At 53.4% G+C, this 13,064-nt stretch overlaps 1 protein-coding gene across 1 annotated transcript in view; it reads left to right on the top strand.

The window, feature by feature from the left end:
• The window catches only part of SFXN5 (sideroflexin 5), a 210,223-nt gene extending 199,679 nt beyond the window's left edge, over positions 1 to 10,544 (top strand). The window contains exons 15-17 of the mRNA XM_025200686.1: positions 4,803 to 4,879; positions 6,365 to 6,532; positions 10,229 to 10,544. Of these exons, the coding sequence (XP_025056471.1) occupies positions 4,803 to 4,879; positions 6,365 to 6,504 (217 nt within the window). The 3' untranslated portion in view covers positions 6,505 to 6,532; positions 10,229 to 10,544. The remainder of the gene's footprint in view (positions 1 to 4,802; positions 4,880 to 6,364; positions 6,533 to 10,228) is intronic.
• Positions 10,545 to 13,064: the final 2,520 nt, after the last annotated feature.

Genomic DNA, 13,064 nt, shown 5'->3' on the forward strand with positions numbered 1-13,064 from the left:
ATGCTCATGTATTCGATTGCCTAAGAAACAAAGAGTCTTAAAAGACCAGTTTTGCTTGCTGTTGACTTGTAGACAACTTCTGTACTCTTCGCAGACTACCTGAATCTTGTACCGCAGACATGCTGCTCATGCGTAGAAGGTGGCAGAGCCTCGCATTGCTGTTTTTGCACTGTATATTCCCTGTGATGTTCTCTGGGCTCCGAGCAGGCCTGGTATCGATTGTCAGGAACCGTGAATCTCCTAGTTTATTATGTTCGGGTGTTGTTTGCAAAGTGGTGTGACACGATAATGTGAGAAACAGGATCGGCTCCAGAAGGAGTTGGGAACGGTCGAATGCACTGGAGGACTGTTTTGCAAAGCACCGTGTGTACTCAGAGTGTCTAAAAGGGCAGTGATTTTGCACACCTGAGATGTCAATCGTAAAATCATAGAGAAGGAAAGGACCTCCAGAGGTCATATAGTCCAACCCCCTGTCTCAGGCAGGATCATCCATGTCCAAACCATCCTACACAATCCATGATCTAACCTCTTCGCAACACAAGACATATCACCATAAAATGCCACCCGTAAAGCAGGGGAGCCACAGCAGGGAGGGGCCCGAAGGCAGGTACTCAGCAGCTCCTCAATGCTGGGCCCCTTTAACGCATCTCAAGTTTGGTCTCCAAACACTGAAGCAGGATCACCAGTCGCATTTGTTTTTCAAACAGTGCTGGGCCTCTGTTTAGGTGATAAAACCCACATAAAGACCAATCCAAACTCTGCCCTCAAGGTCTTGTAAATCCAGAGACGCTCCCCTGACTCCAGAGGACTTCTCTGCACCTGAGGTCAGAATCTGGCTCAAGTCAAACGGCAGCAGGATCAAGATCGTACACACTCAGCAAATGCATAGACTTTGCTCTTTGTACAGTAGTAGAAATTAAAAGCATGGCACCAGGAGACTGATAGCGCATTAGTACTGTTTATTAGGACAGCAAATTGTGCCAAAAAGAATACACACAACAGCTAATGATAACATTATGCACATTCATTTAATAGCTAATTAATCTCTCTGACTTTCCTAATATACAAAAGGAACCTGGAATCTGTGAGAACAACACAGCCATTTGCATTTATTATTTCCTATAATTGGGGAAGTGGGAGAAATGGGAAAAAAACCCATCAAGTTGTTCACCTCTGCAGATAATAATAATGAGATGATCATCTCCTGTAGTTTTTAATTAGAAATGTGGCAGTTAATTGATTTCTTGGGCATGTTAATTAAGAAATAATGAGGACCAGGTTGCAGCAAAAGAAGCCAGCGAGAAGTTTGATTCCCTGGTGGAGGAAGTGTTTGTGTCGCGTGCTCCTCCAGCCGGCTGGTTGTCAACTGGCGCTCGGAAGGGCTATGGGGGTACGAGCGTGTCCTGGACCCCGACGTACTGACTCAGAATATCTTTTCCAGCGGAGAAGCAGCAGGAGGGAGAATGAGGGCAGAAAATTTCCGTAGAGCTCCTCTTGGCCACTGTCCTGAATGAGCAGTTTCCAGCTCCTTAGGGGCCCAAGCAGGCGCAAGCCTCGGTGTTGGCTCCGGGGGCGTCTGCATGGCAAGTCCGCCGGTCTAGACAGAGGCCTGGACACCCAGAGCAAACCTTCTCCTTAGCCACAGGGTCTTCCCGTCTTCCTATCCCGCTTTCCTCAGCTGGCCGCAGCCGGAGGTCACGAGCCCACCTTGAGGCCGGTGACGAATTCATGTCGCCTGTCACACACACAACAGCCAGCCTGTGTCAGCCAGGTGACACATCCAGCCAGATCCCCAGCGGGTGAAAATCAGGACGGCTCCATGAACTCCGGTGGGACTTTGCGCGTGTGCAGCAGCTGAGACGCTGGCCCGCAGAGTTCCCATTACAGCTACATCAGGACTCGCAAGCAATAACGCCAGTCGGTCACGTGACGACAAAATCTCGCAGCTAAGAGAGCACGCTGCCAAGTGCTAACCTGCTGCACGCTTCATCCAGCCCGGGCACAAAATCAGCTTGCCTGGCATGGGAGCCGGGCAGTCCAAGGCTAGGTAAGAGATTGCTGCTAGTCAGCCTCGCACCCGCTGCCTGTCACAGCTTCTGGCCTCTAGTTCCCCACGCTTCCTCCAGCGAAACAACCTCGCTGGGTTCTTGTCCATCGCAATAGAGATGTAGCTTCTTTGTGCCCATTTTGAGCCGTGTCTTTGAGGACCAGGCCAGGATCCTCGAGCTTCTCCGGCCGTCTCTTCTATTTCTGGGCTCGTCTCCTATTCGTAGGCCGTCTCATTAACTAGAGCCCAGTCCCACAACTCAGGCAAAACTCCGGTTACTCAGTGGTTACTTGTCCCTTCTTGTCTGCACTTAAGAGCACGAGCGCTACAGAGCAGGGCCAGGTCCCCCCAGGATGTAAATTAACCTCACTCTGTTGACTGCATTGGAGCAATGCCACCCACTGAGGATTTGGTCTGTGCTTGTCTCCCCTTTTCTGCAAAGCACGACGCACGCTTACGGTGCTAAGTGAATAATGATCACCGTACCGGTGAAGCCCGTGGGAGTTCTGCCTCAGCAAGGACTGTAGGAAGTCACTTCCAGCCCCCTCCGTCTTCCTGATCTACTGAACCCACTTTTCCAACACAGCGTAGAAAGATTTTAAATAAGCAGGTAGGGGGCATGCCCCGTTTGTGGTTTTATGTCCGCAACACAGAAGATAACTACACCACGGACACAACTGTACAAAACCGACCTTGTAGAGCACTGTAGATCTCAGGGTAACATCGATGCCACACACCAAGGTAGACGTAGCTGTCTCTTCCTTTACCCCTTTCTTTTAAAAGCTTGTGACCAAGAACTCAAGTTCTGTGATGTGCCACTCGCAGGCATTCGGGGAGTTTCTGGGTGCTGTCGGGCATATTACAGGGAGAGCTTCCCCGCAGAGTGACGCTGAGAACAGATCTCGTTAAACTACCACGAAACTATTGCTAAGGGGGCAGCTGTGCCAAGGAACTAGCCTGATTAGGAATCGCTTACCGGTGTCATGGGTGCACAAGAAGTGATTTCCCATGAGTCCTGACAGTGCTGGTTATTTACAGACCCTGAATTCTCTCTGGTTTCCTTTCAGAAATGCCTTTTTTTCCCCTCATGTTTTGTAAATGGTGTCCTCGTGTAACCTTAACCTGTCTGACAAAATCGCTCTCCAGCACCCCAGCCACTCCAGTCTGAATGCACCTTATAATTGTATTGAATGGCAAACTGTAAACCATAAGAAACACAGGGGTATTACCTTTCCAAAATGTCACTTGTCTTCCAGCCGTTATTACGATGTAACTTTACAAGCACATATACCTCTGTCAACTTCGATCGACTTTGAAATGCGCACAGTGTCTTTTTAACCTTCTCAATAGATTTATCGATCACAACACTTTATGTAACACTTCTAAATGTCTGGAATAAAAGCGAATGCATTTAAAGGATTAGGCTGCAGCTCGGTTATTATTTATGTGATTATGCGTATGAGACATGCAGCGGCTTAGTGGAGCAAAGATACACGCTTGGCTTGTTACTGTAGATGCTAGTAGCCACGTGCCATTCGGAAGTGTACTCTGTGTGTGTGTGCATGTGTGTGTATGCATGTGAGTGCATGGTCTCGTGTGTGTGTGTATTCCCTACTGCCTCTCCTGGGTGAAAGCAGGTGTGTGTGTGTGTGTGTGTGTGTGTGTGTTCCCTGCTACCTCTTCTGGGTGAAAGCGGGAGTGCGGAGTGTCTTTGAGTGCATGGTCTCATATGTGCGTGTGTATTCTCTACTGCCTCTCCTGGGTGAAAGCAGGGTTGGGGGGACACACACGCTGCACACGCGCTGCACACACCTTCCTGCCTCCTGCTGGATGAAATCATACCTGTTTGCGTGCATGTGTGTGCACATGTATTCTCCGCTGCCCAATGAAATCAGGGCAGTAGGGATATGAGTTTGCCTGCACACTCGCACAGGTTTGTCTATTCCCTGCAGCTTCTGCTAGATGAAGTCGGATGCCTCTGTGTGCGTACGTGTGTACACATTACTGCCAGCCACAAACAGGGAATTTTGTGTGCACACACGTATTCTCTGACCGCTGCATGAAATCAGACATGCCTCTGCTTATACGTACCTGTGTGCCACGCTGCCCCCTGCTGAATGACATCAGACCTGCTAGTGTGTACACGTGCATGTGTGCGCGCGCGCGTGTGCGTGTGTGTGTGTGTGTGTGTGTGTGTGAACGCACACCCCAGGTCACCCCGGCCGAATGTACGAGGCAAGACCATAACATTTTTCATCCATAAAAAAAAAGGAAGATGTCAGAGTTCATTCCTGGGACCAGCGAAGCGATGTTCCCTGGGCTCGCCCCTATCAGGGGTAACTCCTCCCAGCGTAGCCACGTAAAAGCAATGTCCGCTGGGGGGGTATGTGCAGGAACTCAGCTAACCTGACCGGGATGAGCACTTACGTGTCATTTAATTTTAATTGTTCAAGAGGTTGCTGGTTAATCTTTTCACAGAGCTTTCGTAACCTGATGTCTCAGTTTGTAAAATACTAAGGTTCGCGCCCACCCCAATTACTTCCAAAATGAGTCCCCTCCACCCCCCCAGTTTACAAGGTAAATCATTACCTCGTTTTTACCAGGGACAAAGATTCTCCCTCCCTTTGCGTGAAGGGTGAGTGGGAGCAGCTCACCCTACGCAGAGGGGATGGGTTCAGACGGGATTTCCATTGGTGCCTGACTTTGGATTTGAAATGCACCTGGTGCCTGGGACATGCTGACTTTACCCTTTGAGGTTACGTTCCAGGATCTCCCGAGCTGCGGAGCATGGCGATCACTGCATGCCATCACTGGATCCTAATAGTTTGCCAGGTGAGTTTGTGAAATTTAGACCCAGGTATCACCTAGAGCAAAGTGTACCTTGTCTCTCAGAGAAGACAATCCCCACTGCATGGGAAGAAAAAGGGGCAGAAAGCCAAGGAGACAGCGACATGGTCACCACGAGGAACTGCGCTGCTTGTCTAGACACACAGGCTGCATCCTGCTAACCAAGCTGGTGTAGATCAATTTGCCTAAGCGGTAATCCAGTATAGCATATTACCGTCCGGGAAAGAGAATGAGCACAGCACCTTTCTGCATGTATCCTGGTGAGTTATGAAGTGTCTGCAGTACTCTACGCTGCTTCATACGGGATTTTGAATCAAGGTCCATGGTATCCAGAATATCTAAAGCAGACAAAAGCGCTAGGACGAAGCCCATGGTCAACACCACTAAGGGTGATTAAAATGACCTTATCCTTCCTTGCCATGCTGGGAAACTGGTGTGTGGACCAGGTCTTAGCACCTGTCCCTGCTCTGAGTTCAAAGCGCAGACACAAAGCAACAAGCAAGCAGGTCTCAGCAGGCAGAAGTGGAGATAATCAATTAGAAGTTGCTGGGCAAAATGCAGGGAGGAGCCCAGATTATCCCAATAATCCCATTGTTCATTCATGAGAGAAAGAGCCCAGATTATCCCATTCTGATTGGCTTGTCAGGCCTCCGTAGCAATGATGTAACCATGCGCCAATCTCAATGGAGACCCTGGTCACACCAGTAGACCGTTCCCTTGCACCTTTTAGGTTCATTAGGGGAAAATCAGGGAGAGAAAGGGAGAAAGACAAGGCGGACTGGCGTGTTGGGAGGAGTGTGAGGAGCCCGTGGCGCCAGGACGGCCCATGAGCTTCCCCAAGGCTGAAGCCCTTTAGACCCCTTTCAGCCCACAGCATTGAAGAGCAAAACCCTTGGCTTGCTCCGTAATGCGAACTTTGGCCCCTACAAGGCAGTGAGTGGAAGGTGCCTGATTCACCGGAAGCGTGGTTAGCAGAGCAGCTGCATCCCTTGGGATGAGACATGTGAGGAATGGGGATAGATAGCTCAGAAGGCAGCTTAGAAACCAACCAGCCAGTTGCATATTCAGGGGAGCTGAGAAAAGGCCTCGGTCACTGCTCTCCTTCCAGCCCTGTGGGTCGGGCCACTTTTCACAATAGAAGGATACAGAGGAATGGCTCCCTAGGACGTGTGGGCAAAGGAGACAGTTGAAATCACCAAATTCACCAAGGGGCCCACGTCTTAGTCCATCATCCAGAGCAGGGCTGTCCCCTGCTTATATAGTCACAAGGGTTTGGCCCGTGCATTGTCATCCAGCACAAGCCGAGGGGCTGCCGTCATCTCCCATTGGGAGGCATTAGCTGTAGCCTAGCAATTCCCACTGCAGACCGTGGTTTAAAAGGGAATAGAGAACTGTGGCTGGAGGGGACAGTAGCAAGGCCTCATCCCTGGGTGTTACACAGCTGTCTCAGCCCCTGTCTGTTCTGTGTAGGTTCTCCTGCTGCATTCGCCTCCGTAGGAGTGGGGCGTCTTCAAGAGGAATGGCATGGAGCCTGGCATCGCTCGTGCCTTTGGTCTCGCATCTGGTCCCTAGTGGAAGCAGCATCAGTGGCAAGCAGCTTGTTCCGGTAGGAGTTGTGCGCTGCGTTGTGGTTCAGGGGTGAGTTTGTCTGAGGGTTTCTTTGTACACCGTACATTGATATTGCAGAAGGCACAGTCACACGTGCTCCCGAAAGACGTTGGGATGGACTTTAGTTCCTGGGGGAATTTGCTGCCAGAGCCTTGCAAATGCTGTGTCCTCCACACTCCCTTTCCATCCCTCCCCAAGAAGTGAAGTTGTCAGCTGAATTTTCTTCCCGGCGCTTCTGCTCTTTTAGGGTCCCAGGCCCAAGCACTTTGCAAATAAGGATGGAGCCGTTGAGCTTGATTGGGAATGTCAGGGAGCACAGGGCAGGTTTGATGTGCTCCTTGATTGCGAATGTCAGGAAGCACAGGACAGGTTTGATGAGCTTGTCTTGTTTGGACTCCACCATAAGCCATGCCGGCTCCCTGCCCAAGTACATCCCAGGGATGGCAAGGTAGACTGCAGTGCTGTGGCCCAGCTAAGAGCACAGTCCAGTGCAAGATGGACTCAAATGCAAGAGCATCGCTCTGATAGTGCGGCTGAGGGCAAGTCCTCCTCGTGCAATAAAACCCAGGGCTCCTTGGCAAAAACAATGCAAATCTACTCCTACCAGGTGTCTTTTACCTTTTTTCCCCCCTGCACAACCTAAAGGCTGGGCTTGCAAAAAGCTGTGGGTCTCTTTAAGAGGAAAACAGTGTGGTCTGGGAGCAAGTCCACATTATGTGACTTTAAGTTGTGCAGTTGAATATCTGCCCTTAAAAAACAACCTCCGTAAGTGCGTGGCTCCGTCTACAGAGCACGAGGTAAAGAGTGAGTCCCTGTTAAGCGTCTTTGCTCTAGTCGAAATTACAGCTCTGTAAAGCACCAGCCCGCGTGAGATTGGTTGGAAATTAAAGCTGGAACGACCTCTTCTCTCCCATTCGGGGCTGTTTTTCAAGGCTTAGCTACTCCACACCCATCTGTCCCTTGCTGCCCCCAACTGTCCTGTTCCCTACAGTCTTTTCTCCAGTTCATTGAGCTGTCCTCAGATGCACACACAATCACAACCACAAACACACACACACAACCCCCTTTCCCAGCAGGTAACACGCCAGGTGCCAGTTGCTCTCTCGCTGCCAGGAAGCTTCTGATTTCCAAATTACCCATTCACTTTCTCATCCCACCTTTTTGCTCCCAGTCGCACCCCCATCGCCCCAGGCTGTTTGCACCCGTCGGGCCCTTGCAGACAGGCATCAGCTCCTGTCCCGTCTCAGCGGCGGTTCCTGTCAGGGCCGTGCGTGTCTCGCTCTTGGATGTCATCTGTTTGTTTAGCGCTTGGTGCTTACATGGCTTGTCCTGAGAGCCCCTGGGAAGACACCTGTTCAGAGCCTAAGCCAACCTCGGGCTGAGCCCCCGGGTCAGTGGGACAGGGCGCTGGCGGATGTGTACGTGTGTGTGTGTTGCGGTGGAGGGGGGAGGGTGATGACGGGTGTGTGACCCCTGGCAGGGCCGGAGAGAGGCATTTAGTAACCAGATCTCGGAGCAAATTCCAGAGCAAACCAAAGAGCGAGAAGTGGGGAGAGAGAATCAGAGACTCCTGAAGCTGCTTGGGCCCGTGCTAATCCTGCCGCCTCTCTCTGGAGGGGGACACACATGCAGGCGATCACCCTCCTGATGACCGCCTGCCAGAAACTACAGCCAGTGCTTGCCGGGGCTGCCCTGGCTGCATGCCCAGGACAGCAGGCTGCAAGAGTGATGCAAGAAGAGCCCCGTTCGACCCTTTGGAGGGCAACGAGCCTTAGCACAGGGCTTGGGGGCAGGGCCCTGTATAGTTTATGGGGCAAAGCTGGGATCCCAGGTCTCCCGTTGAGGCAAGGTGTTGCAATGGGGGAGGTTTGCAAATAAGGTCCCGTAGCACACGGGTAGAGCACAGGTGGGATGAGATGTGACCTCCTGCAGGCTCTGCCAGGCCTCCTGTCCTATGCTTCTCTCTCTTTCCTGGCCCGGAAGAACAAACCAGTTCCTTCCCAGGCAGGCCAGTTTGCAAAGCTAACCCCAGAGTCAGGACTCTCCCTCCTCCAGACCCCCTCCCCTGTCGGACAGTCCCACGGCACTTCTGGAGCGGAGCATGACTGACCCTGTAGGCCCTTGGAAGACGTGATGAAGGAGCAGTCCCGGCCGACTAAAAGGCTCTGTTAACACGGCCCCGGATCCGCTGGCTGCAGTGCCTCCCTTTTATCAGCCAGCCCAGGGGACTCTCACGGTGAGCGGAAGGCAGGGTTGTTTTGGGATCGCCTCGCCCTCGACATTCAATCCCTGGCGCAGGTGTGAAGAGCAGCTAAGCCATCACCCCCTGCACATACCTGCCATACCTGCACCGGCTCCCCCCTCCCGCGCCCAACGCATGGCTCAGAGAGACCCGCGGGGGCTCAGCCCGCTTTGTCTCCTGGCTATGAGGAGGGTGGGTGACACTAATACCTTCGCGCTTGAGAACAAGAGCAACCAAAAGGCTTGTGTCTCCCTACAAAGGGACACTGGCTTAATGAGATGCTATCTCGCTAATAGCTGCTGTGCCGGAGGGGGGAGAGTGCAGAAAGCACTTCGGAGAGGGGGAGTGAGCCATTTGAGGGTGTCTCTGACTTCATCCAGGGTCCTGGCATGTGGCTCTGACAGCTTCGTTCTCCCAGCCCTGGGAGTTTGCAAACTGGTGCATCCATGAGGTTCAGACACGGTGGCGGCCACTGAAGGGTTCAGCGTCAGCTCAGACGGGCACTCAGGGGGGCATTAGCAGCCCAGGAGGGTGCCTCCAGGCATTGCCACGTCGAAGGCCAAGGTAGGATGGAGCAGAGCCCTGCTCCACCTGCTGGGAAGGCCCCAAGCCCACGGGGCCTGTCTACACTATGGCAGTCATGGCACCAAGGCAATAAGTCCTGGCCCTCTGCTCCTACCAACGTGGGTAGGGAGCGGTGAGAGCACCCTGGGGGCACCACACTCGGGGCCTAGGTTTCCGGTGTGTGGCTTGGAGCACCCACACTCATTGCATCCCCAGTGGCTTAATTTAGGGGTGCACAGAAAGTGCTGGAAGCACCAAAGAGGCTCTCGCAGCCGTCCCCTATCCCTTCTCCCTGTCTGCTCGAGTCGGTCTGCACCCAGAGATTACATCCAGGCTGAAATACGGTTAGTCGAACCAGAGCAGACTCCCACATGGACACACGTTCTGTCCACTTGGCTTATAGTGGCCAGGACTCGATTGAAAAACCCAGGTTAATTAAATTACTTAAAGGTCTTAAAAGATGTAATTAAATTGTCATAGCTGTGTTGGGGGAAGGCGACTGAGCCTGCGAGATGGCATGCACATGGGAAGAGAGATGCCGGAAAAGACAGGCGTGCGTCTCACATCATGGGCTCCTCGGAGAAAGGACCAGCTCTTCATTATGGGTTTGTGCAGCACCTAGCACATGAGCCCCTGATGCTAATGCAAAGAACTTCCATGAGATAAGGGCCGGGAGCAGAGCTGTGAAATGTTCGGCTCACTACAGCCATATGGTCTGTCCCCTTCTCCTCTCCTGCTATAATAGGGAAGCTGGCTAAGCCTTCTTCTGCAGAGTCATAGACTTGGCCACGTTCATCTTTCTGGGGAAGAGCTGGAGAGTCTGTTGCTGAGCTGCAAAGAGAGAAGTCTTGGGCTAGGGCATGCGGTGGAAAGTTTCCTGGGAAGGTGTAATATTTTTTCTTTCTGATTTTTGACATCAGGAATCCAAGTCTTGTCTCGCCTCCTTCTCCCGAACGTCTCCACAGATGATGACAAGGGGACTCGTAGACTGGTGCCTCAGCCAGCGCTAAGGAAGGGCCTCCTGAGGGATGGTGCACAGCAGAGGGGTTTCCAGACTGATCATGTTGATTTGGGGGCCCGTTTCCCTGAATGCAGACCCCTTTGCAACTCAAACACCTGATCAACTAGCTCTTGCACGCTCAGGCACGGATGCCGAGGTAGGTCTCAGACCCAGGGTTTCCCAAGAAACCCTCCATGATGATGGAGAGGAAGAATTTGAATCATGGCCAGCGCCACGTTCCACCTGCCTGTAACAGCTCCGGGGTACAAAGCAGGGCCCGTTTCCCTGAATGCAGACCCCTTTGCAACTCAAACACCTGATCAACTAGCTCTTGCACGCTCAGGCACGGATGCCGAGGTAGGTCTCAGACCCAGGGTTTCCCAAGAAACCCTCCATGATGATGGAGAGGAAGAATTTGAATCATGGCCAGCGCCACGTTCCACCTGCCTGTAACAGCTCCGGGGTACAAAGCAGGTAACTGAATGTGCCACGTTCCCCCTGCCTGTAACAGCTCCGGGGTACAAAGCAGGTAACTGAAGCCTGGTCCCAATCAGGACTGGTCACCAGGCCCCCACAGCTACCCTGGCAGCAAGAAGAACATAGGACCTATCCGACTAAGCAGCCGCTCTGCAGAAAAGGACCTGGGGGGGACGGGGGACAAGAAGCTGAACAGGAGCCAGCAGTGTGCCCTTGGTGCCAAGAAGGCTACCAGCATCCTGGGCTGCATTGGTGGGAGGAGATAAAGGGCAGTGATTCTTCCCCTCTATTCAGCGCTGGGGAGGCCACATCTGGAGTCCTGTGTCCAGCTGTGGCCCCCCCCCATTGCAGAAAGGATGTGGACACATTGGAGAGTCCAGTGGAGGGCAATGAAAACTGTTCAGGGGCTGGGGCATAGGACTAATGAGGAGAGGCTGAGGGAACTGGGCTTATTTAGTCTGGAGAAGTGAGAACTGAGGGGGATTGAATAGCAGCCTTCACCTCCCTGCAGGGGGGCTGCACAGAGGATGGAGCTGGGCTGTTCTCAGTGGGGGCAGATGACAGGACAAGGAGCAATGGGCTCAAGCTGCAGCAAGGGATGCTGAGGTTGGATATTAGGAAAAACCTTCTCACCAGGAGGGTGGCGCAGCACAGGAACAGGCAACCCAGACAGGTGGTGGAGTTTTTTTAGACCCAGCTCGACAAAGCCTTGGCTGGGATGATGTAGTTGGGCTGGTCCTGCTTGGAGCAGGGGGCTGCATTAGATGCGGCCTCCTGAGCTCCCTCCCAACCCTCATTGTCTATGAGTCTAGGATCCAACACAGACCGTCTGGGACCATACAGAGGCAGAGGGGCCCTTTGCTAGGCCATTTCATGAGCTTTTCCATCCCAAATTCACCACTCAGTCTCCAAGTCATTGCTGCCAGGCACTCACAACAGACACAGTCCCCAGTGCTTTGAAGAGACCAGGCAGCATCTCCTACAGAGGCGACCAAGGCAGAAGGACAAGCACGCCGAGGTGGGCAGACCAGGAGACTATCGCCCAGTCTGTTTCTGTGGCCTGTGCAGCAGCACCTGCCGAGAAGGTGGCTTGTTAATGGTGGACCTGGGTTGGGTGGTGTGTTCTGGACTGGGAACACCAGCTCCAGGTCCTGTCAGCGGAGATGCACCTGAACCACCACCCTGGGGGATGAAAGGCTTCGTGCCCCGTTGCCAAGCCCCCGTGACTGTCCCGCATGACACGGAGCTGTGGCAACGGCGCAGCAAACACAACCCCTCGAAGCAGCTGCTCAGCCCTCAGCCATTAACCCAGCGCCTCTCCTGGGCAGCTCCCACATGGGCAGAGCTGGGACTCGGCACTTGGGCAAACAAACCCAGAGGCCTCTGACCCCTCCCTGGCCTCCCCCCGTCTCAGACATGATTCCCAGCAAGCCAAGGAGACATCAAAGATCTCGGGGGAGCTTCGCAGCGGCTGGTAATTCTTAATCGTGCTTAACGAGCCCTGACAGCGCAGACCAGCCTGGCTCACCCCGCAGTTGATTTCCAGCGGGCAGGTGCAGTTTCCCAGGCCAGCCTTGTTCCCATCCAGTGCTTCCCTGCGTTCCCAGGCCCTCACACCCCGCTTCAGGGCTCTTGAGCCTGCATCTCCTGACCTGGCAGGACATAGTCTCTGCCACCTTAATGGCAGCATCTTTGGAGCATGAACAGCTCGGTCCCCGCACACTGACCGATGCCATCCCCTGACCCCGGCACCCTTGATGTGCTCTTTACTGGACAATTCACAGCTATGGCGAAGGGAGGGGAGCCCATCATCCCGCTCCCCAGCACCTGCTAGCTTTGAAAGATGCCTTGGCTTGGCTTCCCCCCAGGAACACTGTGCTGCTTGTCCCCAGACCAGCTGCAGCAGCAGAGCAGAGCAGCCTTGGCCCGCGCCAGCGGAGCAAAGGGACTGGGGGGAGCATGACAGCAGGAAGGCGTGTAGGGTCTGGCATGCCCTTCTCCCGGCCCTTCTTCTGTCAGCTGCCCCCCAGCAAAGCAGAATCCATCCCCGCCAGTCTGCACTGTACAACTGGCAGGAGCAGGTCCAGGGTTGGGAGAAGCCCAGCACATGGCCTGTAGTGCAGGCTGGAATGGGTCGGTCATAAATGTCATGACTGCATGTTCCCTTCTCCTTTGGGCAACACAGGGATTTGGACGCTGCCGCTACACCCCACTTTCCAGTGCCCCCTCCTTGCCAGGTGACCAGGCAGCTACTCTGCCCAGCACCAGCTGAATGCCGA

The sequence above is a fragment of the Alligator sinensis genome, unplaced genomic scaffold (assembly GCF_000455745.1).
Source record: "Alligator sinensis unplaced genomic scaffold, ASM45574v1 scaffold12_1, whole genome shotgun sequence".
NCBI classification, from domain to species: Eukaryota; Metazoa; Chordata; order Crocodylia; family Alligatoridae; genus Alligator; species Alligator sinensis.